The sequence below is a fragment of the Carcharodon carcharias genome, chromosome 10 (genome assembly GCF_017639515.1).
Source record: "Carcharodon carcharias isolate sCarCar2 chromosome 10, sCarCar2.pri, whole genome shotgun sequence".
NCBI lineage: Eukaryota > Metazoa > Chordata > Chondrichthyes > Lamniformes > Lamnidae > Carcharodon > Carcharodon carcharias.
The window spans coordinates 146,029,549-146,057,123 of NC_054476.1; the positions used below are offsets into that span (position 1 = coordinate 146,029,549).

Genomic DNA, 27,575 nt, shown 5'->3' on the forward strand with positions numbered 1-27,575 from the left:
TTCAGGCAAGACCTGATGCCAGTTAATGACATATTGGATCTCAGTGCTATGATGAAACACACATCAGTTTTTGGTTTTGAGTTACAGGTTTTGGGGGCAATTAAAACATTAAAGAAATTAAATTTGGAGAAATGCATACTCAAGTTTCCAGCCTTGGGTGACCTAAAAGGTATGAAGTTTTAACTGACGCTTCGCATGCCAATCATCCAGATGAATATTCGAGTACAGCTGAGTTTATCTTATTTTTAGTGGGTGAAAACAGAAAATGTCGTCCCTTGGCCTGGAAAGCCAAGAAAATAAAAATTATGATTAAAAGTACCCTAGCTGCAGAAACGCTGGCCCTATTGGAAGCAATTGATATGGCATTATGCTTATCTAATATCCTGAAGGAAACCCTACAGAAGCTGCAATCTGAGAAAAGTTTGACCATTAAATGTTATGTGGATAATCGTTTCCTATGGGATAATGTTCATTCAACAAAGAGTGTCATTGAGAAGAGGTTGAGGATTGACTTTGCTGGTATAAAGGATATGTTGGAAAGAAAAGATATCTCCAAAATAAAATGGCTCACGCAAGTCACCAATTATCAGACTGTTTTACAAAGAGAAAAGCTTTCTCCAAGAAATTGTTGGAGGTCCTAGAAGAGGGAATGTCTTATGATATGATGAACTGTAAGAAATGTGGAAAACCAATTTTTTTTTTGATTGCATTGTAACTATTTAAGTATGTGTTATGTTTCCAGCTGAGGTTGCCACTGGACAAGCCGGATCCCAGGGTGGAACCCAGCTTGATAGATCCTAACTTATTTGTTTGTTTAGATACATGGAGAGGGGCTACTGAACAGAGTCAGCTGATGAACTTTTAACAAAGGCATAAAACATTTATTAAACAAGAAAAGGTGAATTATATTACAATGCTTCTTCACCCACAAGTATACCTTTACAGATATATACAGATTGTAAGGATAACACATTATGACTGATGCAGTTGGTACAGCTGAGTTATTTAAAAATCCCAGAGGGAAACTTTAAACAACTGTCATAACCTATAATTTTAAGTGTTATGTTTGAGATGCAACTCTAGATTCAGGAATCAGACCACCAGTTCTCGCGGTTTTACATTAAACTAAATTAAACATTTTATTAACTTACAAATATATATACACATGGCTACAAATTATTACTATCATAACTTTTAACAAATTCCCAAACTAATCTCCATTAAGGCAACTGCAATCCATAGACTTAAACAGACACCAGGCAAAGCATCTTCATATTACAAATTCAAAATAAGGTTGTTTTCACTTTGGTTCCTGTGGAGCCAGTTGGAGGCTTACAGCTGCCTTTTGACCTCACATTGCCTCTGCTCTGCGCACCTGAAAACTGCTGAAGTTATACCTACCACTGCCCATTGAATGTTAATTCTCATTGTATCAACAACCTCTGAACTAGACCTCTCTAACAATAAAACCCCTTTCATGGTACCAATTTTATTAGTAATGTAAACATATTGCTTGGTATCTGCTAGATAGGCATCAGTTTTCATCTCACTTCTTGAATGCTCTATTCAAAAAATGCAAATACACAATATCTCTCTTACATATCAAAGTTAGTACACATCAAAGCACCTAGCTGGTTTTAATCCAATTAAGACACACCCACAGACTAAATCTCCATTTTAAAAGAAAAATATTCTCCAAAATATTATATACATTAATAGCTTCATGACAAACGCAAGTTACAAAAGTTACCTTATACTTTAATGTTCACAGTAATTACACAGCCCATGTAAACCCATAGCACCCTGTAGTCAGACCACACTCTGAAACCAAGTGACAGATGCCATCTCAACCAGATGCTGTGTATCTTTCATCAACTCCCCCCAGATACTTGTCACACCGTGAGCCAATCAGTCTCACTGAACTCCATCTTTCATATGAGGGTTTTCAATCTCCACCCTCCAAGAACTCGCTTTGGAATTTTCTCCCAAATTGACGCTTCCTCTCAGACACCTTCTGCAAGGGTTCAGCTCCAAGGTTTCGAACTCTCCTTCTGATGTTCCTCTCCCTTTTAGTCACCATATGCATTCAAGCTGTCTACTATGCACTCTCTCTGTCACTGACTCAGCCGTCAACAGTACACCACTGTTTCACATGCCCACATCAAAGAGTTACAGATCTTCAACCATCTCTCTGGTCCTGCAAGTAGTTCTCACTTTAATCTTGAAGCTGGGAGCCTTTCTCTGCCCCTCATTCTTAACTTCACTTCTCTGCCTCACTCTTAACTTCACTTAACAGGGCCATTTCCAGGCTCCTGTCCTTCCTTTGACTAGAAGGTCTTCTTGGGACTTTCTCCTGTTCCACACCCCTGGATTTTGGTGTCTTTTCTTTAGCTTGGGACTGGCTATCTGTCCCCTTTGCTCCAGTCTCTCTTGGCAGCTACCTTCAAAACCAACTGAACTCAAACAGCTTCCAAATCAAACTGCTGTTTCTAGTTTCTTCTGTGTGTGTCTGTGGGAGGGATAACCCAGGTATTGGGCATTATTTGATTAAGGACTGCGAGCCCAGATAAAGAGAGTCTGCTGGGGCACTGGATTTTAGTATTTGGGAAGCAGAGATCTGTAATGCTGCATCCTGTGAATAAACCTGCTATCAAGGAAAATATCTGTGCCTTCTTTCATACTTAACCATCTGGCTTGGAGCCAATTAACAGGCTGAACCAACGTTTCTGCCCAAGACCCCATGTTTGCCACTTTGGAGGATCTTTAGTTCCTGAATGGGCTGCTGAAAATCACCTCCAGAGTCTCTGCCAACTGCAGCAAACAATGTAAGACCAAAACCACAGCAGTCTCCTGAAAACCTCCATAATACACGTTCTGCACATAAGATCAATAACAGACACTACTACAGTGCAATTTCTGGGTGTGATTTATAGGGATTTACCCAATAATTTCCATTATGGCCAGGGATAGTGGTGACACTGTATGTAGCCTTTTTTTAACATCCTTGTTTTTATACAACCATATTGATAACTTTATATCAACGGTTTGGTTAAAAAGTGCACTCAATGTTGAAGTGATCTAATCCTTTGTGTGTCAGTGATTAGGTTTATTAACTCATGTTATTAATGTTTATATTTCAGGAATGCTGTTGGTCACCACCGACACACAAGGCCATGACTTTCATGTGTTTCGGATTCTGACACATCCGTGTTCGTCTTCACAGAGTGCTGTGCATCATCTGTACACTTTACACCGTGGAGAGACGGAGGCTAAGGTACAGTGTGAATCTAGATGTTGGATACTAGGTACTGGATAGTTTGAAAAACAATTTATTTGAAGGAATGCCTGATATCAGATTTCATACAAAACAATGGTTTTCAAACTTTTATATTGGGACTTGGAATCCTATGCAAAGGTTTACATGTGCTTATTGACAAATGCAGAGAAAAACAATAAAGGATGCAGAATTCATAAGCTGCTACTTAGAAGCATGAATTGTGCCCATTCCTTGATGGACAGAAAGTCAATGCCATCTTGGAAGCCAGAGATCTGCTTGCAGCCCTCAGTTTGAAGACCTATGATAGAGAGTGATGGCTAGAAAGGAGTGATTGCATATTAGGTATTGTGTAGGTTGGAGTGCGTTTCAATATACTGAGTGATTGAGTTGACATTAGAAGCCACAAAATCGAAGTCTGAACAGCTTATCAATATCTTCTAAACACCCTCGTTGCACTCTTCAGCTTGTGATATTCTATATAATACATGCAGTTTAATTTGTGTGGGCAGCTTTATCCCATTTTCACCAATTAGCGCTCACATCCATTTCCAGAAATCTGACAGAAGCATACATTTTGGAACACTGCATCTACATAATCTACTCTAACAATTTATCCACAACTATGCAAATACAGTTCCTCTTTTTTGCTCTGGTGCTGTGGAATTTACTTGCAATATTAAGTGGGGCCTGCACTGATTCCCTGCAGTAGCTGCCTCCAGGTATTAGAGGGCACAGACAGTCCATTTTGTCACTGACTGGCAGCCAGGTTTACATCCTGAACGCAATTTCTCTTTGATCAACTTGTACAAACATTATAAGGCCTGAAACCTATCTTTATCTCCGAGCAGAACAAATAATCTGAGTGATAAAACTGGTCTGCTGACGGCAGGGACCCAGCTTTATCTTTGTGGCTGCTTGACACTGCTTGTTCTAACTTACAAACTGCTGTTATAAACTGACCTTTGTCTCTGGATGAACAATGTGATTAAAGAAAAATGTAGTGGCAGTTTAGGTTTCTTCAGAACCACTAGGCTGTCCATAAAAAGAAATACTTGCATTTATAAAGCATCTTTCACAATCTCAGGACATCCTAAATCGCTTTATATCCAATTTAGTACTTCTGGTATGTAGTCACTGTTGTATTGCAGGGACTTTGGAACATTGACTGATTTCATTCACACTTGGAAAGCAGTGTCAGGGAAAGATGAGAACATTTTTGCTCAGTGAGTTGTTATGGGAATGAGAATCATTTAATTTCTAATGGTATCATGTTTTTATATTTTAGTATAGTTAGATTCACTTGCTAGCTGCTGACATTGGGATCAGATCTATCTGCATTTCAAATACCCAAATTCCACAAACTCTAAAATAATGTAACCAACCCACATTCAGCACCCCACGTCCCAAATGCTTATCAGCTAAGTGAGCTAAACTAACAGTTTATGTAAATTTAACGTTAAACAGGTTTTAACTAATGCAGAGCAATGAATCTGAAATTCAGTTGGATATTGCAGTACATGGCCAAAACAGTAGAGTGTAAGTCAGAGAAGGTAATGACTAAACATTAAGATAAAAGCAAAATACTGCGGATACTGGAAATCTGAAATAAAAACAGAAAATGTTGGAAAAGCTCAGCAGGTCTGGCAGCGTCTGTGGAGAGAGAAACGGTGTTTACATTTCGAGTCCATATGACTTCTTCAGAGTCACAGGGGAGAATTTTCTCCCCGTCGGGCGGGCCGATGGGGAGCGGGCGTGGGCGTGCGCAGAGCCGATCGCCGCCCGTGATGGGCTGTGTGCCCACTTTATATGGGTGGGCCAATTAAGGCGCAAAACATGCGCGTGAAAGGCACAGAAGTCTTCCTGAGGCGTGGAGGTGCCTTAGGGAGACTAACTTCAATTTCAAACTAAAATAAAAAAATCATTTACACTTGTCCCTTCATGTGACAGCATCACATGAGCTGGGGCATGTTTATCAAAGTTTAAAAAATATTTATTCATTTAATAAACTCTTCATGAAACCGTGGATGAGGTTTCATGAAAAATGTGAAGGCCACCTGGGCTCTTCGTCTGCCCGCCGACCTTAAGGTTGGATGGGCAGCCCTGTCAACTTGGTTAATTGTTTTATTAATGGCCTTACCAGGCTTTTGATAGGTCGGCAGGCGTGCAGCCGACACCTGTACGTGCCTGCTGAATGAAAGATCAGAATGACGCGTGGTGCCGTCGGGACGCACACTCGACGTCACCGCGCATCATTTTATGCATCGGCCCCCGCACGCCGAACAGAAGATTCTGCCCACAAAGTCAAAGATAAGTAGAAATGTGATGGATTTTGGGGGTGGGAGCAGGTGGAACAAGATAAAAGGTCAGAGATAGGTGACAGCTAAGGAGAAAATGAAAAAGATGTCATGGACACAAGACAAAAGGAGCATTAATGGTAGCAGTAAAGAGTAAAGAAGGTGCTGATAGTGGCATAAAGGTAAGATAACAGAAGGTGTTAATAAGTGACAGATGGTCCTGTGGGGGGGAGGGTGGGTTTGGGGAAAAAGAATAAAAAATGAACAAATAAAAGAAAATAAAATTTAATATAAATAGATAAATAAAAATTGGATTGGAGGAGAGAGTTCATGGTCTGAAGTTCTTGAACTCAATGTTAAGTCCGGAAGACTTAAGGTGCCTAATCGGAAGATGAGGTGCTGTTCCTCAAGTTTGCGTTGGACTTCACTGGAACATTGCAGGAGGCCAGGGAAAGACATGTGGGCATGAGAGCCATGGAAAGGGGATGAGGAGTTGGGGGTGATCGAGGAGCGACTAAACATTTTCATGTTGTGGTAGATGGAACCTTGAATGCTGCACAGAGTTTTGGCCACTGAGAAATAGCTGAATTCCTGGCAGAGAACTACTACTTTTTAATGCCTGGCGTCAGGAATCTAATTGTGAAGAAAGACTGGTGAAACTTGGACTTTTCAATCTAAGAGGTGATCACATAGAAGAATATAAGAAAGAACTTGCATTTATGTAGCAGCTTTTTCAGCCAATAGTGTATTCTTGAGATGTAGGACTGCATATTACAGGGGAAATAGCTCACACCCCTGAAAGAAAAGAAGCAGACACGCTCCATGCCAGCCTGGCGCACAGCCGTAACACGCTGCAAGTGGCTAAATTGGCTGACAATGGGACTTTCGCCTCTCAATGGGGAGGAAACCCCGCCCTCGGGAGCTGCTGACTAATCGGATGGTTGGGCAGTTCCAGCAGTCCTGGCAGTGTCAAGATGTCGTTAGTGGGCGCTGCCGAGACTGCAACCAGTCCCAAGGGGAAGGCCCATGGATCCTAAAGTAAAGTAAGTCCGGGATATTGGGTGGGGAGGGTTTGGCCAGCTTAGGGAGAGGGGCAGAGGAGTGGGGGCGTGGGTTTTGGAGAGCAGGCGAGTAAGGAAAAAAGGAGGGGTACTATCTTAGGGGGGCTGCCCCCAATGAGCAAAATTCACCCCCGAAGATAGTACCTCTCCTTGCTTCCTGCACTTCTAAAAACTTGTTAACAAAAACAGCCTGCCCACTTCCTCCAGACTGCCCATGCCAACCATATTATGGCATGGGCAGGATATTATTGGTGTCAATTGGCTTGTTCACAAGCTCAATTGACCCTTGATTAATTATTTAAATATGGTGGGCGGGCTGCCAATTTCAGCACCTGCCACCTACCGTGTTATGAGGGTGAGCTCAGGGGTCGCGGGAAGGTGGTGGGCTGGGCACCCGCCCTATTTTATGTGTCATCCTGCCGAAAACACGTCTGGCGAGGGCACGGAAAATCCAGCCCATTGTCACTGGTGTTATCTGTTTTGCTTGACAAGGTCATATAAATAGCACAAGATAAATGACCAGATAATGGGATAGAAAATTGCCTTGAGCAGTAGCATAAAGGCAGGTAATATCAGATTAGCTGTCTGTTATAACACGGTGCCTGATATTTAGTTCCATTGCACTTAATGGGACTGATTATAGGTGCTGGGAATAATGCGCAGCTGATCTGATATCACTCATTTTATGCGACTGCCCAAGTCAAATTTCCACAATCTGTTTTAGTAATATTGATTGAGGAATAAATAATGACCAGTACAACTTCCCTCCCTTTCAGAAGTGCCATGAGATCTTTTGCGTCCACCTCAGCAGGCAGATGCGACCTCACTTGAGTGTCTCTTCAAAAAGACGGCATCTCTAACAGTGCAGCACTGCCTCAATATTGCACTGAAATATCAGCCAGGATTATAATTCAAATTTCTGGTGTGGGCTTTGAACCAAATCCTTCAGCTCAGAGGTAATAGTACTACCACTGAGGCATTGCTCATATCAAGATAAGAGTATTAAGGGTATAGAGTAAGCTAATGTTACTTAAGTGAGAATGTGGAAGTAGAGCCAGGGAGCATGGGTTTAAACTAGTTCTAATTTTAGAACTGCTTGTTAACACAGAATGATCAAATTGTGGTATAACCTTCTAGATAAAATAGTGGAGGAAAATCCCTGGATTCATTTAACAATAGTTGCTACATTGCGGTGGTGGGGTAGGGTGGGTGGGTATATGTGGGAGTGGAGAAGGTTTTCTCTGGATGCATGAACTAAAGTGGGCTGAATGGCCTTCCTCATCCATAAATATCTTCTGAGCTTGTGACCTGGTTCCATAGTTAAATACATTCTTTATTCTTATTTATTCTGCAAGTGTGGCAGTTTTCCTTATTAGCCTGAATTGTCATCTTTTACTCCTGACAGAAACTGTACAAAACTCTTAGGGAAGGCGGAATTGCACTGCTATTGTGTTTGACATTTAATGAAGTAACACCAGTGTGTTGTCCATATAGGTTTAAACAATACTGAGCCCCTGGCACTTCATAAATGTATACAAATGTTTTTAAGATGTTTGGAGAAAACATACAGTCAAAACATTTAAAATTTAATAGCAAGGAGCATAAAGCTCCTCCTTTGCTGTACGAATTTGATTCTAACCCAAGTTACGTAACCACGGTAATATCAGTGTCTGATCCAATTCTGTAGCTGCTGGGCTCTGACAGTTTATACGAATCTCAGAATGACAAAGGTAGTACAAACACACTCTCAGAGTTAAGAAGATTAGAGAAGCAAAATGTCCCTAATAAAGATGTAGTCATCATGTAAACAGTTTTTGTGGGGGGTTTTTGTGTCAAACATCAACACTAATTTCAGTGAAGTGATGAATTGATGGTTTTAAAAATCACTTTTATTTTGTTTTTATTGCTGGTTGTGGATTCTGGTACCTTAGCCAGGTAACTGCAGAACAAACAAATGGTGCGAAATCACATGGTGCATGAACATAAAAATTATTTGATATTTGTATGAAATTGTTTATTCTGCTATTCGAATGGAGTTATTAGTTTAAACTAAATACCCCCATCAGAATAACAGTGGAAGAAATTTCATTCACACACTTGAAGCATTCGCATGTTGGTATCTCACAGGGTAATTACAAGGCTAATATATTTGACCTTTATCTCAAGAGGACTGGAATACAAAGGTTACGCTTTAGTCATATAGAGTCTTCTAGCTCACTGCATTCAGTTCTGGGCACCAAACCTTAGGAAGGGTATCTTGGCTTTGGAAGGGGTGCAGCGCAGAATCACCAGAATGTTACCAGTACTTAAAGGTTTAAATGATGATAACAGATCGCATAAACTTGGCCTCTATTCCCCCCAGTATAGGAAATTGAGGAGTGACCTGATCGAGATGCTTAAAATGTTAAAAGGATCTGATTTGGTAGATGTGGAGAAATTATATGCTGTGGTGAGGAATCACGTACAAGACGACACAGTCTTAAAACTAGATCAAGGTTGTTCAGGAGCTAAATCAGGAACTACTTTTTCACACAAGCAATCATAAGATCCTAGAACACTCTGTCCCATAAGGCAATTGCAGCTCTTAAGACTAAACTAAGTTAATTTTTAAAATTTATTCTTTCATAGTACGTGGGTGTTGCTGGCAAGACCAGCATTTGTTGCCCATCCCTAATTGCCCTTGAACTTATTGCTTGCTCAGCTACTTCAGAGGACAATTAAGAGTTAACCACATTGTTGTGGACATGGAGCCATTGATAGGTCAGACTTCTTAAGGATGGCAGATTTCCTTTCCTAAAGGAGATTGGTGAACCAGATGGGTTTTTATAACAATCAATGATAGTCATTATTGCTGAGACTAGCTTTCTATTCCAGATTTTATTAACTGAATTTAAATTCTACCAGCTACCTTGCTGTGATTTAAATCCACATCCCCAAAGCATTAGCCTGGGCCTCTGGATTACTAATCCAGTAACACTACCATCATGCCACTGTCTCTTCATCCTCGGTGACATATCAAACGCAGCGTTCATTTGCAAAGACTAATGCAAAATATTACTTTAACTATTCCATCATACCTTCTTTCTCCACATTTGGACACACTTAAACAGTCCTGCCTTCTATTAACTTTTTATAAAAGGCCCTTGTGTATTAGCTGTCAACCTTCTTCATTTCCCTTTTTCGTTCTTCTAATCTTTGTTTTCACCTTTGCACAGTATCTTCTACATTTCTCCTGATTTTCATTAGTTTTGTTGGCCCTAATTTTATTGTACGTATTCCTTTTAAGTTTCAGTTTAGTTTTATTGATCCACAGAACATTATTCTTTTTCCCTTTTCACCATTGAGGAATACTTTTATTTTGTATTCTACCCACACTTAAGGATTTCTCACTGCTGATCCATTGGCTTGTTTGCTATTTTTGCAGTCCTGTTAATTTGGCCCAAATCTTTTCTTATCAGCCTGAACTTTGCTGAGTTCCAAGCCAGCATCCTAACCTTTGACTGTTCAGTATCCCATGCCTGACTTTGTTTCTCAGATCTGATTCAAACAATGCTTCTTTCCTTTTTGGACTAGCAATAATATTATTGGGGAAACAATCCTAGATGCATTCTACAAGGTCACATGTATACTTTTATTTCAGTCTATCTTGGAATAGTTAAAAAGAACAGTCTCCCTGTTGTAGTTACAGACACCTCTGAACTACTACCATTCTGGAGTGTGTTACATAACAAAAGATTAGCTAGTGCTATTCATTTCTCAACAGAATCATTATAAAGGTGTTTTGCCTTTGAGGAGCCCCACAGAAAAGACTGTGGGATGGAGATGGGACTACAACCTGGTTCTCTGACCTATTGAATGTGACGCATGCAGGAATTCATCCCTTTGATTTTTGCTTTTACTATCTTGTGACCAGAATATACAGGGTTCCTTAGGCAGGGTCTATTACTGGTTTAAGTATTATAATTCTGTTATCGTTTTGAAAAGTTTGAAGAATATGAAGACTTTTTCCACTGATTTTTTGCGACGTAATTACATTTTGTGTTTGTACTATGCCCAAATTTACTTTTTGTTTCAGTGTCATTCACCTTGACTGCTTTACACTTCTTCACTCCTTCCCAATTAACTCGTACTGATTCTTTTGTAATCACCCACTCATTCTCACTTACAAATGAATTGTAGTCTCTTTTGTAAAGACTTTATCTCTTGGTCATAGGGAAGTGGAAATGGCTGACTTCAGCAGGTGTTTCCTAGAAGCACTGAGCGGCAACATAACAACATCAGCTACATGATTTTACGTAATGTCCTTAATGTAATAAAACATTCTGCAAAGCTTCAAGAGAGCATCATGCGAACATACGAAATAGTAACGGAAGCAGGCCATTCAGCCCCTCGAGCCTGCTCCACCATTTAATAAGATCATGGCTGATCTGTTTTGAATTCCACATTCCTTTGATTCCCTTGCCTAACAAGAATCTGTCTACCTCCACTTTAAAAATATTCACTGACCCCACCTCCACTGCCTTCTGAGGTAGAGCATTCCAAAGTTGTACAACCCTTTGAGAGAAAAAATGTCTCCTCATCTCTGTCCTAAAAGGGCAGCCGCTAATTTGAAAACAGTGCTCCCTTGTTCTGATTTACCCACAAGAGGGAACACCGTTTCCACGTCCACCTTGTCAATACTGTTCAGGATCTTATATACTTCAATCAAGTCACCCCTCATTCTTCTAAACTCCAGTGGAAACAAGCCCAGTCTGTATAACCTATCCTCATAAGACAGCCTGCTCATTCCAGGTATCAATCTAGTAAACCTCTGAAACGCCTCCAACGCATTTACATCCTTCCTTAAAAAAAAGACCAAAACTGCACACAATATTTGAGATGTGGCCTCACCAATGTCCTGTGTAACTGAAGCATAACATCCTCTCTTTTATGTTCAACTCCTCTCGTAATAAAGGATAGCAGTCCATTAGCTTCTTAATTACTTGTTGTACCTGCATACTAACTTTTTGTGACTCATGCACTAGAACATCTAGATGCCTCTGCACCTCAGAATTCTGCAGCCGTCCTCTATTTAAGTAATACTCTGCTTTTTTATTCTTCCTGCCAAAGTGAACAACTTCACATTTCCCACATTATACTCCATCTGCTAGATTTTTGTCCACTCACTCAACCTATCTATATCCATATGCCACCTCCTTATGTTCTGTTCACAACATACTTTCCTACCTATCTTTGTGTCATCTGCAAATTGAGCTACCATGCTTTCACTCCCCTCATCTATGTCATTGATATAAATTGTAAAAAGTTGAAGCCCCAACACAGACCCCTGCGGGAGTCCACTCATCACATCCTGCCAATAACCAAAGACCCATTTATGTATACTCTTATATTTTCTGCCAGCCAATCTTCTATCCAGGCTATTATGATATCCCTATACCATGAGCTTTTATTTTCTGCAATAACCTTTGATGTAACACCTTATCAAATGCCATCTGGAAATCCAAGTACAGCAGATCTACAGGCTCTCCTCTATCCACAGCGTATGTTACTCCTTCAAAGAACTCCAATAAATTAGTTAAACATGATTTCCCTTTCACAAAATCATGCTGACTCTTCCCAATTACATTGAGTTTCTCTAAGTGCCCAGCTATAACCTCCTTAATGAACGATTCTAACACCTTCCCCACTACAGATGTCAAGCTATAGTTTCCTGCTTTCTGCCTCCCTTGAATAGAGGGGCTACACTTGCTACTTTCCAGCCTGATGGAACCTTTCCAGAATCTAGCAAATCTTGGAAAATTAACACCAGTGCATCTACTACCCCATTAGTCACTTATTTTGTTATCAAACAAAATGCGACACTGAGCCACATTGCGATATCAGGACAAGGTCAAAAAGCTTGGATCAAGAGGCAGGATTTAGGGATTGTCTTAAAGGAGGAGAGAGAGGTGAAAATGTTTAGGGAGAGAATTCCGGAGATTGGGGCCTAGGCAGCTGTAGACATGACTGCCAGTGTTACAGCAATGAAAATTAGGAGTGCACAAAAGGCCAGAATTGAAGAAGTGCAGAGATTTAGGAGGGTTTGGGGGGCTGGAGGAGGTTACAGAGATAGAAAGCAAGTGAGGCCATTGAGGTATTTGGAAATGAGGACGTACATTTTAAAATTGAAATGTTGTCAGACTAGAAGCCACTAAGCTCAGTGGGCATAGCCACATCAGAGGCATTTGTTGCCATTTTATCTGGCTGTAGTAAAGCTAATCACTCTGCTTGCCCACACAGGCCAGCAAAGCAACTTTGCTGTCACTGATACTCTGCACCCATTGAAGAAAATAGCTGGAATTATAGAAACCATCCTGAAATTTACAGAGATGGGTTTTAAGAGAAAGTATGGATATATTTTCAGAGTTGAACCATTGTTATGCTTTAAGGATAATAAACCTTCTGAGTCTTCTATAAATAAGGAAGCCATGTGTATGTTGCTTCTTCTATTTCATTCTTTAGTAGTAGTCAAGATTACTGTACTTTCAGAAGTAGGCCCTCATGCTAGGTCAATTCTTAGACAGATAATTATGCAAATATTGAAACATGGGTGTTCTGCTCATTGAGGTTTGCAATGTCAAGAGTTGCCTCAGAGTGCACTAAAGCATGGGATACAAATTTCAATAAATTTGATGATACATACTTTTTTTTATCATTTACATCACCTCCAGCTAATCAGCTGTCTAAAACAAAAACAGAATTACCTGGAAAAACTCAGCAAGTCTGGCAGCATCGGCGGAGAAGAAAAGAGTTGACGTTTCGAGTCCTCATGACCCTTCGACAGAACTCAAGTTCTGTCGAAGGGTCATGAGGACTCGAAACATCAACTCTTTTCTTCTCCGCCGATGCTGCCAGACCTGCTGAGTTTTTCCAGGTAATTCTGTTTTTGTTTTGGATTTCCAGCATCCGCAGTTTTTTTGTTTTTAATCAGATGTCTACATTGGCTATGAATGATAACCTGCTACCTTGTCATAGGGCAGCTATTTTCTTAATCAAAATTCATTTTGTGCAAAGCAGAGACATTTTGTAACTGAAAAAGCGTCGATTCTCCCCATAGCTTCCTTAAAATGGTAAATTCCTGGTGCCTTGAGACAAAATCTTTACCTGAGGTTGCAAATGTACTGTCATGAATAGACATTAGGGGCAAGATTTTCAGGTTGCTGGGCGGGCACGGCAGGCAGGTCCAGGAGTGGCCGAGAAACAGTCTGCTACCTGCAATCGGCCCCTGACCGCAATTTCATGCTGGCTGGCCAATTAACGGCCAACCAGCGTGAAAGGTGCGCTGCTGGGGTGGGGGTGGGAGGAGTCCGAGTGCAAAAGTCTGCGCATGGCGGACGAGCGCGCACTGAAAGCTCCCTGAAGGCAGGGAGCCACCTCAGGGAACTGAAGAATTGTAAAAACAAAAATAAAGATGCTGAACATGTAAAAAGCATGTCCCCACAAAGGACTCACTCACATAAACGTAATAAAAATTATATCAATTTTATTTTAAGATTATTGTTGGAAACCTCTTCCCGCCTGTGGATGAGGTTTCCTAAAAAAGTCCAAAGGCTGCCTGGCCAATTCGTCCGCCTGCCTGCCAACCATAAGGTTGGATGGGCAGTGAAAAATAGCTTTAATGATTAATGGCCTTAATAGGCCTCTTAATTGCTGGAGGGTGTGCTGCCGTCTCTCGTGCATGTTCGCCAACCAAAATATCACGCGCTGTTTTATGCCCGATCAGGTCGGGCGTGCCACCTGCTCGCGGGATGTAAAATCCTGCCCTAGGTGTGGGACAGTAAGTCATGAAATGGAGTTCTGTGAACATCTACACATAGCTGCACCGCATAGAAGTAAATCTGTGGACATTTGTCCTGACATACGAAACCTGAGATTGGGCGACATTGTTAACGTATAGGAAACCTGAACGGTTTCACAAGATTATCCATTTTTATGTGAAATTCAAGAAAAACTGATCATGAATGATTTAAAACGCAGGAAATTATCAGTGAGAACAGTGAATGCAACTAATGCAGTAAAAATCTTGGTCCATGTGATGGATTTCTCAGTGTTACTGTGACCGCTTAGGTTGCAGAACCGAAGATTAATGTGTCAGATTCCAGCACTTCAGCTGGTTAGCTATGACAGATGAATGTTCCTTCAGCCAATTAGGTTTCAGAGCCATGTCATCGGGTATCACATAGATCCTAGAACCATCTTTCTGGTGTAATTGCTGATCAGTTCAATCGGTAGACACTTCAGAGAAAGAATATGTAATAATGAGGAGGGGAGAACAACAGAAGAGGAAGAGAATGTAAAATCACAGTGAAAAAGAAAAACCAAGAGATAATGAGGGAAAATTACACAAATGGGTAAAGAGTAGCAGGAGAGAGATCCAGTAGAGAATGTAATAGAGTTATGGTCACAATAATTCCTACCTGCTCAAAGTCTCACATTCTCATCACCTGGTACCTGCCAAACTTCATTGGCTCCATGCCTCTAGGAATTAATTTTCAGATCCTTATCTTGACATTTGAATACCTTTACTGCGTCGTTCTACTATGTCTCAGTGATGGCCTTCAAACTTCTGGTCCTAACATCCTGTACTTTTTTGATACTGGCCTATTCTTCATTCTGTGCCTGTTTTGTTCTGCTGGTGGTGGCTGTGTTTCTAGCTGTTTTATTCCCTTGCTCTGGAACTCCCTTCCAAAATCCCTTTGCCTTGCCTCCTTGATCCTTGTTTTCAACAGCCTTTGTAAACTTTCTATTAAATTGCTTTTTCAGTTTTGCTGCTAATGAAGCATTTATCATTTCCATAAAGCGCTGGGGTCATCTTCCTGATATCAAGGACACTATATAAATCCAAGTTGGCATTAAGAGTAATTGGGAGACACTTTCGGCTGCTCTCAGCTAGGACAGTAGTTAGGATATTAAAATTGACCTGACAGGGAAGGGGAAAACAAACCATGAATTTAGCTCCTGTTCATTATCTGGTGGTTTCTGCTAGAAGGGGGCTTACATGTCAAATCAACCGATATCTTGATGTTTATAAAGTAAACCAATCGTTTTCAGATTGCCTCATTACATGTTGAGAGAATTTAGCAATTGCAGTTGAAAATCGGTATTTAAAATTGAATTCTGACTTGAGTTCTAAAGAAAACTCTACAAATGCTTTCAATGAGACACTTAAAAGAATCACATTTCACAAAAACGTAATAAAGAATGTTGCAGAACACAATATGAACAAAGCTCCATACCCCAGCAATATGAATCTAATTATAGACTGTATAAATCTGAGAAATTGGGGACATTTAATGTAAGTTAATGGTCACACAAAAATGTAAATCTTCCACTGTTGCTTCTGTTGTAAGGGATAAAAGATGTTGTCATTTTATCTCCAAATACTCTGAAAGTATCCACAACTTGTTGAATAGATCAAATCTTTAAATGTTTAATATTTAGCAATTGTTCTTTATAAGTGCATTTAACCTTTGACTTTCTTGTTCTCTTTAAGGGTTCTAAAGCCATCATTTGTTTGCTGTATTCTGTACCTTAACATTACCCTTTGTGCCAAATGATCTGCTCAGATCTCTGCCAGTGTGTCTGTTGAACCAGTTTCTAGAAGGTTGCACAAGAGTGGCCTGGGTGATTCGCCCTCCCTTTTTTTTTCAAAAATTGTTTCTCCTATTAGCACAATAAATATTACACTTCTCAATAATTGGTGTAACATCAGACACCATTTCCTCTCTTCACTACAGTGAGGAGCAGTATTACAACTGTTCATTGGTCAGTTTTCCCCAGATCAATGTCCCATCAAAGAAACTTTGCTCTCCTGACTCTGGTCTACTTTTCATTGTTTTCAAATTCCTGTATTATCTCGGCCCTCCTTCTCTCTGTAACCTCCCCCTTCCTGCCCTACAATTACCTGAGATCTCTGCACTCCTTCAATCCTGGCCTCATGTGTATCTCTGATTGTAATTGATCCCACCAGTGGCAGTTGTTCACCTTGGGATGTTTTAACATGGACAATGCCATGTAAATGTAAGTTGTTTGTTATTGTGTGAGTGGCTTATGCAGGTTTCTGTTAGGTGGTGACCTATTCCTATTGAATGTATGCGAGACAGTAAAGAGTCTGGCATGTGTTATGAGGCAATAGGTTATTGGGTGGGTTTGAGGTCATTAAAGCATACTGTGTATTGGAAGGATCATATCTAAAAGATGCCTTTGATCTAAGTACAAGCACAGCATGAAAAATACCGTGGACCTGCAGATACAAACTTCAGCGTTGCTTAACAATTTATTATATTTCCAATAAGCCTGTCAGTTTTTCATGATTCAGACATTGATCTCCCACATGAAAAAAAATTTAAAAAACATTATCTTCCATGAGAAAAGAAAAAATAATCACTTTTACTCTTCAGTGTAATTTCACAATGAACTGAGCATTTATTTAGCTCACTCTCTTCTATTCTGTTCATCCTTGGTGATGCATTCAGCTAGGTTGCTCAGTAAAAAATCTTGATGATGCAGAAAAAGACCATCTTGTGTATATTACAATGATCTCTTTGTGATTAAATACCAGTTTGCATATATTATAATGGGATTCCATTGTATGTATTCAAATACCACAGCTTATGTATATCATAATGGGGTTTCTCTGTATAAACCACCGTTTGTATATATAATTGGATTGCTCTCTGTCTAGTCAAATACCCTGCAGTTTGTGTATATTGGGGGAGTTCACTGTATACACTCAAGTACCACAGTTTGTGAAAATTATAATAGGGCTCCTCCATGTATACTCAAGTAACAAACACAAATACTATTTAACCTTGTGTGCATTGACTTTTTACGCCACTCAGTCTAAATAAGATGTCAAGTTCAGTTGACTGGGTACATAAAACGTCTGAGCTACGTATGTTCTTTTGTTCAGAGATGTGATGATGTTCTGATAAAATGGAAAGAAAAATCCACCTAATCTTGTATTGAGGCTGAGCAGACAAATAACCGTGGGGCAGCTACTGAGAATATGCCATCGTTGCTCTAAAGTAAGGCTTCCATTGAAGTGCAGACAGTACAGGTCATTATTACTGGAACTGATTGGCAAAACTGCAAACCTTCTCACTATCAGCGAGCTAGTTTGAATGTGTCCCTGTGACTCAAAAGTGCAGGCATGGGTTATTCCCCAATCCCCCACCCCCAATCCGCTGAATATGACATTCATAATAATGTGACAATCATAAGCCAAGTATCTGTCAAAGGTAACTGATTAAAATTTCTTTCTTTTGCAGAGCTTGCGGGCACAGATTTAAATGCACATGACAGTGAATACAGTTTTTTTTTGTCCGCTGTGCATGACTGGAATTTTTGTTGAGATTTTTATCACGGCTGTCTGTTAGTTAAGTAGGGACTGCATTGAAACCCAGACTGAAGTGAGTGCTTGGCCGTGCCTCATAGCTGAGTGACTGACTCTTTGATCAAGTCATTCAGTGCAGCGACATGTCACCGTTAATCTGATCCCTGTCTGTCTCTCTCTTTACATTTGAAGACTCTGTTTACACAGAGCTTTTCAGCACCCCACCACCACCCCCCCCCCCCCCCCCCCCCCCCCACCACCAAACACCCCCCCCCCCACCCGTAAAGTTCAGATTGATTACAGACTCATGGCTGATTCCTGTACTAGTTTAACCTGCAAGAGAGCTGAAAAGTTTCCTATTGACAGTAGACTGCTGCTAATACCAGACGAGCGCACCTCTGTCATACATGAGTTTTAGTCTTATATTCGTATTGCCCTGGTGGCAACTGTGACACCAGAAACAAGTTGGAAGTTCCCCTAATGTCATTCTGGGTAAACTCACTGCCTGGTGGAGCACTGAAACATGCAGCAAGACCCAGGTTTGATATCTGGTTTGTGCTGAGTTTAGGGTTGCCATTTCTGGTTGGACTTATTCCTGGAGGTGTCACCACATGACCTCCTGTCTCCAGACAACCCATTCCACATTCCTGTCATTGGCCACCCAACTATCACGCCAGAAAATTTAAAAAAAACTATTTTTAATGCCCCATAATTTTTCTCCCAGGTGTTGCTCGCAGCAATGTTTGGGAGATTAATCATTATTTCCTAGAGGTTCCAAAGCATCCTGAAGGACTGAAGATTGGAATCCCTAACTGACTTAGCCATTGTTAGGTGACAACTGGCCTTGGAAAAATCAGCTCAAGTTCCTGGCCCTGATTGCAATCTGATGAACCCGACCGGAAAATGTGCATGTGTGTGTAAGACGGTTGGATGGATGTAGGTTGGGTAGATAAAGGCTTGAACTCAGCTGACGTGCCCATCATGATAACTAAGCTACTACTACGTACTAGATATTCTTATACACGGTTGTGCATTCGGTTGTGCAACATGCTGAAGCATCATGGAATCAGCTGCAACAAGCCTACCTGCTTTCTGAACTTGAGAGGAAAATTGTGGAAGGAAACAAAGCATGGAATATATAGCATTGCTCTTTACTGTGCCCTCAGAAACTAGGCCCACCCAAAGTGGTAGCCATGCAAGGATTTGCATTGTCTTAATTCCAATATAACTCAAGCATACCACAGAATCCCTTATGCATCTACGATGTTACATTGTACATCAATGCCACCTTAATACTTCTCAGCCGGGACAAATCCAACCACTGGCGCCAACAAATGATGTGCTAATAGGTAAGGTTAACTTGGCAGAACATGTTGAACACTCTGAGTTCTTCTGAAATTTGGAGCGCTGCCATCACCACTAATAACCCCAACACAACTGGTATTTGCCTCTCACCTTTAATGTAGAAATGCATCCCAAAGTGTTCCACAGATGTGCAATCAAAAAATGGGTACTTAGGCATAGAAGATGATTATTGGAAGAGGTAGGTTTAAGAAATGTCTTAAAGGAAGGGAAAGAGGGGGAATTATTGAGGGAGGGTATTGCAGAGTGTGAAACCTAGACAGCTAAAGACACAACTGTCAATGATGGGCAAAGGGAAGAGGTTGCACAAGTTTCTCCACACCCACCCCATTCATTCAACTATAATAATTTGTAAGACCTCCATCAGGTCTCCTCTAGCTTTCTCTTTTTCAGAGACAGGTCTGACTCTTCCCTTTACTGTTCTGCTTAGGCAGTTTGCTTGCATTACACAATTCAATTGGTGCAAATGATTTCCACCATGTGTGTTTGAAGGCTGGGGCCCAATGATGTTACGTCACTGTTGAGAATGGATGTTTTGATGATGCATTCTCACTAATCGTATCTACATTCCAGTGATCTGTAGGATGTCCTTTCATTCATATTGTTGTCCTGATCACCTGGAAGGGGTTCATGTTATCAGTGGAAAAAAGTGTGGTTTGCTCTAGAAGGAGAAAACTGTATCGAAGTTGCTAAGAGTGAGGTTCCATTGTACCTGTACACCGCCAGATGAGATTATTTTTGCCTTATGCTGAGCTGCAATACTTGCTTTCTAGGGAATAGAAATTACACTATTTGACAATGAAGGACTTTGTTTGAGAAACACTCAATCCTCAGGTTGGATTTGCTAATGAAATTGACTAAATATGTTGGGATTAGACATGCAGCCTGACAAATGGCCGAATATCTAATATGCGGCCATTTGTACAGAGTCGCTAATTTTGCCCTAAACCTTAACTCTATCCCAGGTTACCTTCACTCTAAAATTTACAGCCTTAGGCAGGATTTTCTCTATGGGCATCCGAACCCCACCATTAAGCCCAAATGGGAGCCAGAAGCCTGCAGTGTGTGGAAAATAGTCATTCATCCATAATTTTCTCCAAAGTGGCCAATTAATAGCTGGAGGGCAGGTAACGTGGTAAGGTAATTAGCCATAATACACAAGCATTCGAGGCATCCCTGTCCATTAGGGAGAGACAATTGATCATACATAGCTTGAGGGCATCCTACCACAAGGGGGTAGCAAGGCAAAGAAGCAGGCCTCAATGAAGTACCACAGCTGGCACAGATATTGAGCCTGTGCCATTGGCATCATTCTGCATCACACTCTAGCCATCTAACTAACTGAGCTAACTGAGCCCCGGTCTCGTCATCCAATTAAGGACAGCAAGGTCTCGAAACTGGAAGGTCATTGGGAGGCCCTCCAGCTGGTGTGTGTATGAGGGTGAGGTGGAGATTTGAACGTTAGTCAAGAATCCTATTCGCTGTTGGGGTGTGCTGCTTTGAGTGGCATGAGAGAGATATTGCAGTGGATAGGATATGGCACCTGAAGATGCATTCATTGACCTTAACCACTCATATGAGGCCAGACTCTGGGAATTCACCTCCCTTGCTTTCCTGGTGTGGAAACATCACCCTGCTCATCCTAAACAAAAATAAAAATAGCTGGAAAAACACAGCAGGTCTGGCAGCATCTGCGGAGAGGAACACAGTTAATGTTTTGAGTCCGTATGACTCTTCTACAGAACTAAGTAAAAATAGAAGAGAGGTGAAATATAAGCTGGTTTAAGGGAGGGTGGGACAAGTAGAGCTGGATAGAGGGGCCAGTGATAGGTGGAGATAGCCAAAAGATGTCATAGACAAAAGGACAAAGAGGTGTTGAAGGTGGTGATATTATCTAAGGAATGTGCTAATTAAGGGTAGAAAGCAGGACAAGCAAGGTACAGATAGCTCTAGTGGGGATGGTGTGGGGCGAAGGAATTGAAAAAGGCTAAAAGGTAGAGATAAAACAATGGATGGAAATACATTTACAAATAATGGAAATAGGAGGGAAAAGAAAAATCTATATAAATTATTGGAAAAAAAAGTGGGGATCGGAAAGGGGGTGGGGATGGAGGAGAGAGTTCATGATCTAAACTTGTTGAACTCAATATTCAATCCGGAAGGCTGTAAAGTACCTAGTCAGAGATGAGAAGATGAGTTTGCGTTGAGATTCACTGGAACAATGAATTTATTTTTAAATGTATTTCCATCCATTGTTTTATCTCTACCTTTTAGCCTTTTTCGATTCCTTCACCCCACCCCACTCCCACTAGGGCTGTCTGTACCTTGCTTGTCCTGCTTTCTACCCTTAATTAGCACATTCCTTAGATAATATCACCACCTTCAACACCTCTTAGTCATTTTTTCTATGACATCTTTTGGCTATCTCCACCTATCACTGGCCCTCTCTCCAGCTCTACTTGTTCCACTCTCCCTTAAACCAGCTTGTATTTCACCCCTCTTCTATTTTTACTTAGTTCTGTTGAAGAGTCATGCAGACTCGAAATGTTAACTGTGTTTCTCTCCGCAGATGCTGCCAGACCTGCTGAGTTTTTCCAGGTATTTTTATTTTTGTTTTCGATTTCCAGCATCCACAGTTTTTTGCTTTTACCCTGCTCATCCTTTCCACCTCCATCTCTAAGGCCTTCAACATCACACCAGAGATCCTCAGAGCCCTCTATCTAGTCCATTGTTCCATTTGCAGGCCCCTTCCTTCCAGACAACACTTACTGAGACTGTCCCAGCAGCTGTAGCCCTGTGCAGGCTGCCTTTAAGAGCTGCAGGCTAGTTGTACCCCATGCATGTTCCTGGGTTTCCTGCTTTGCACGCAGCCAGTTCACAGCTTGTCTTGTGCTGGTCAGCATGCTGCAATTATGTTGCTAAGTAGGCAGCAAAAGTTGGTGTGTGTGTGTCTGCATCAACTTGACTGAGCATGGAGTTATCGAGCAATGTGATCCCTGCGCCTGAAAACAGGCTTTATGGAATTTCTCCTCCTAGATTTATTATTTAATTGTATATCTCACAAAGATCCCTATTCTTTATAAACATTAAATATTTAACCCCATGGAATGTTTAATACAAACCCTGTGGTGGGGAAATATAATCAGCTGTACCAAAGGCATCTGTAGGTGCTTTTAAGTATTGTCAAGGGCTGATGCCTGGCTGCTGCGCAGTTGACAGCACATTGAGGTGTAACTACACATCAAGTCAGGTGTAATGAAGGTCCAGTAATTTTCCTGGTTCTCCAGTCTCCTGCAAAAACTCAGTGCTCCCTTTGCTGCCTTGTAAATGAGCTGAGACATCACAACACATGGATGCTACTGCATGGGACAGTTTCCACCTCAAAAAAAGGCTTTCAGCTCACTGTCACAAAATCTTTGTCATTGATTCTGCCATCTATGGTATCACTTGTTTTGGAGGTTGTCACTCAATGTATCTTATTTATTTATTTGCAATCACACTCCTTTACAGGAGATATAAAAGCTTTCACATTCCTACATGTACATTGAAAAGAGAAGAAAAAGAAAACTTTACATTTGTAGAGCGCCTTTCACAACCACAACACATCCCAATGTATTTTACAGCCAATGAAGTACTTCTGAAGTGTAGGCTGGAATTTCCTGGCCCCATCGTGGGCGGGACCCACCGCAGGCAAGGCGGCACCCCAGCCAGAGGTCCATAGACTAACAGCGGGACCGGAAGATCACGGCGGCGAGCAGGTGTGGACAATCTCGCCCGGAGTCACTGTTGTGATGTAGGAAACATGGCAGCCAATTTATGCACAGCAATCTCCCACACACACCGAAGTCATAATAACCAAATAATCTGTTTTTATGAAGTGGTATTGAATGAGGGATAAATATTGGCCCAGGACATGGGGATAACTCCAGTGATCTTCTTCCAATAGTATTTTGGGATATTTTATGTACATGTGAGAGGGCAAACGGAGCTTTGGTTTAACACCTCACTCAAAAGACAGCACCTTCAACAATGTGGTACTCCATTTGGAAGTGTCAGCTTAGATTTTCATGCTCAAGTCCTGTACAGTGGTGGGATCTAAAGCTGCAACTTTCTGACTCAGAGGTGAGAGTGCTACCCACTGAACTACAGCTGACAAATATGCCAGAAGGAACAATGCATGTGGAAAATTATGGTGAAGAGGGGAATAGCCCCCTGCTGTTACTTGATGGGCAAGGCTCCACACCAGAAGTATGGGTTCAGAATTTGGGATTATGTGACAATGCTGCCTATTACTTCCATTCACACAGCATCATATTACTTTTTCACAATGTATTCTTTTACAGGATGTGGACATTGCTGGCCAGGCCAGCATTTATTTCCTATCCCTAATTGCCCTTGAGAAGGTGGTGGTGAGCTGCCTTCTTGAACCGCTGCAGTCCATGTGGTGTAGGTACACCCACAGCGCTGTTCGAGAGGGATTTTGATCCAACAACAGTGAAGGAACAGCGATATAGTTCCAAGTCAGGATGGCGTGTGACTTGGAGGAGAACTTGCAGGTGGTGGTGTTCCCATCTACTGCCCTTGTCTTTCTAGGTGCTAGAGGTTGCATGTTTGGAAGATGCTGTTGAAGAATCCTTGGTGAGTTCCTACAGTGTATCTTGTAGATGGTACACCTTCCTGCCACAGTTTGCTTGATGGTGGAGGGAGTGAATGTTTGTGGAAGTGGTGCCAATCAAGCAGGCTGCTTTATCCTGGATGGTATCAAGCTTCTTGAGTGTTGGAGCTGCATTCATCCAGGCAAGTGGGGAGTATTCTATCACACTCATGATTCCTTCCTTGTAGATGGTGGACAGGCTTTGGGGAGTGAGGAGCTGAGTTATTGCTGCAGAATTCCCAGCCTATGACCTGCTCTTGTAGCCAGAATATTTATATGTCTGGTCCAGTTCAGTTTCTGATCTATGGTAACCCTCAGGATGTTGATAGTACGGGAATCAGCGATGGTAATGCCATTGACTGTCGAGGGCAGATGGTTAGATTTTCCCTTGTTGGAGATGGCCATTGCCTGGCACTTGTGTGGCGCGAATGTTACTTGCCACTTGAAAGTCCAAGCCTGAATGCTGAACTGGTCTTGTTGCATATGGACACAGGCTGCTTCGTTATCTGAGGAATCGTGAATGGTGCTGAACATAGTGCAATCATCAACGAACATCCCCTTTTTTGACCTTATGATGGAAGGAAGGTCATTGATGAAGCAGTTGAAGATGGTTGCACCTAGGAGACTACCCTGAGAAACTCCTGCAGCTTGTGCTAGGTATGACTCCAACCAATGGAGAGCTTTTCTCCATGATCCCCAACATCCCCAGTTTTTCTAAGACTCCTTGATGCCACACTCAGTCACATGCCTAGGTGTCAAGGGCAGTCACTCTCACTTCACCTCTTGAGTTCAGCTCTTTTGTCCAAGTTTGGAGCAAGGCTGTAATGAGCAGGAGCTGAGTGGCCCTGGTGAAATTCAAACTGAACGTCAGTGAGCAGGCTATTGCTGAGTAAGTGCTACTTGATAGCACTATTGACAACACCTTCCATTACTTTGCTGATGATCGAGAGTAGACTGTATGGGCAGTAATTGGCTGGATTAGATTTGTCCTGCTTTTTGTGGACAGGACATACCTGGGCAATTTTCCAAATTGCTAGCTGGATGCTGGTGTTGTAGCTGTACTGGAAGAGCTTGGCTAGGGGCTCAGGTAATTCTAAAGCACAAGTCTTCAGTACCATTGCTGGAATGTTGTCAGGGCCCATAGCCTTTGCACTACCCAATGCCTTCAACTGTTTCTTGATATCACATGGGGTGAATCGAATCGGCTGAAGACTGGCAGTTGTGATGCTGACCACCGCAGGAGGAGGGCGCAATGAATCATCTATTTGGCACTTATAGCTGAAGGTGCTTGCAAATGCTTCAGCTTCATCTTTTGCACTATTGTGCTAGGCTCCAGCATCACTGAGGATGGGGATATTTGTGGAGCCGCCTCCTCCAGTTAGTTGTTTAATTGCCCACTACCATTTAGAACAAGATGTGGGAGGACTGCAGGGCTTTGATCTCATCCTTTGGTTTTGGGATCGCTTAGCTCTGTCTATTGCATGCTGCTTCTGCTGTTTGGCATGCAAGTAGTCCTGTGTTATAGCTTCAGCGGGTTGACACCTCATTTTCAGATATGGCAGGTGCTGCTCCTGGCAGCCCTCCTGCATTCTTCATTGAACCAGGATTGATCCCCCACCTTGATTGTAATGGTCGAGTGGGTGATATGCTGAGCCATGGGGTTACAGGTTGTGGTTGATCATAATTCTGCCACTGATGATGGCCACAGCACCTCATGAATCCCAGTTTTAAGTTGCTAGATCCATTTGAAATCTATCCTGTTTCGTACAATGGTAGTGCCATACAACACAATGGAGGGCGTCCTCAATGTGACAATGGGGCTTCTTCTCCACAATGACTGCGTAGTGGTCACTTCTACGGATACTGTCATGGACAGATGCATCTACAACAGTAGATTTGTGAAGATGAGGTCAAGTAGGGTTTTCCCTCGTGCTGGCTCTCTCAACACCTGCCACAGACCGACTCCAGCAGCTGTCTTTTAGGACTCATTGAAGTCCCCCGTCCAGAGTACATTCTGTGCCCTTGCCACCCGCTCTGCTTCTTCCATGTGGTGTTCAACGTAGAGAAGTACAGATTCATCAGCTGAGGTGGGAATGAGGGGTTTGTGTTGGAGGTGGTAATCAGCCCATGTTTCACCTGATGCCATGAAATTTCATGAGGACCAGAGTCAAAAGTTGAGGACTCCCAAAGAAACTCCCTGCTGATTGTATACCACTGTGCCACCAACACTAGTGGATCTATCCTGCTGGCAGGACGGGACATACCCAGGGATGGTGGTGTAAGGTATGATTCTGTGAGTATGACTGTGTCAGGTTGGAGTTTGACTAATCTGTGAGACAGCTCTCCCAATTTTGACAGAAGCCCCCAGATGTTAGTAAGGAGGACTTTGCAGGGTCAACATGTCTGGGTTTGCTGTTCCAATTCCCAGTGATCTGGTTTTATTCCTTATTGAGGTTTCTGTGGCAGCTTGATACAACTGAGTAGCTTGCTAGGGCATTTTAGAGAGCAGGTAAGAGTCAACCACATTGCTGTGAGTCTGGAGTCACATGTAGGCCAACCAGGTAAGGACAGCAGATTTCTATTGCTAAATGGCATTAGTAAACCAGATTTTTTTTTTAGAACATTTGCCAATTGTTTCATGGTCATCATTAGAGACTAGTTTTAATTCTGGATTTATTAGTTGAATTTAAATTTCATCAGCTGCCGTAGTGGGATTTGAACCCATGCCCCCATAGCAATAGCCAGGGCCTCTGGACTGCTATGCCAGTGACATTACCACTACGCCACCTTCTCCCCTTCAGATGTCTCACATCTCTTCACACGATGTAGTTCTTGTTGTTAAGTAGGTAAATATTAATTCAGTTGGAATCATGGAATTGTACAGCACAGCCATTCAGTCCATCATCCCTGTGATAGATTGCTTCAAAAGTACAAAGCAAATAGTGCAGAAGCTGTAATTTCTGGTATTTTGTATTTGTGTTCTAGGTGCAAGATATTTGTTTCAGCCAGGACTGTCGCTGGGTGGTAATTAGCACACTCAGGGGGACCTCGCATGTATTTCCAGTAAATCCTTATGGTGGACAGCCCTCTGTGCGAACGCATATGTCTCCCCGTGTGGTGAATCGCATGAGTCGATTCCAGAAGAGTGCTGGGCTGGAAGATATTGAACAGGAGCTGTCGACCAAACAAGGTGGGCGCTGCAGTCCAGTGGCTGGTCTCTCAAGCAGTCCCTCTGGGTCACCACTTCACAGTGAGTATCAATTCTTTTTTCCTAAATCAAGAGATTACATTAAAGCTGCAGTAATCCTTTCGTAACAATCAGCCTGTCAGTTCCAGGTCTGCTTCATGCCTTTACTATCAGATCCACACCAAGCAGACACTTCCAAAGCACAATCAGCTGCAGAACAAATACTCCTGATAACAAATGAAAAGCGTTATGCTTTGTACTCTCTGCGGGTGATAGTTTACTGGGTCCACATTTTTTCTCTCCTATGATTCATTTGCTTATGTAAAATATTGCTGAATTAAGTTGAGACCATACAATCCAGAACAA

The 27,575-nt window shown here is 41.8% G+C and overlaps 1 protein-coding gene across 5 annotated transcripts in view; it reads left to right on the top strand.

Annotated features, from left to right (window-relative positions):
* Positions 1 to 27,575, top strand: part of bcas3 (BCAS3 microtubule associated cell migration factor) — a 1,011,809-nt gene that overhangs the window by 370,132 nt on the left and 614,102 nt on the right. For all 5 annotated transcript variants that reach the window (XM_041197205.1, XM_041197207.1, XM_041197208.1 and 2 more), the window contains 2 exons: positions 3,141 to 3,274; positions 27,008 to 27,272. In XM_041197205.1, coding sequence (XP_041053139.1) covers positions 3,141 to 3,274; positions 27,008 to 27,272 — 399 coding nt within the window. The remainder of the gene's footprint in view (positions 1 to 3,140; positions 3,275 to 27,007; positions 27,273 to 27,575) is intronic.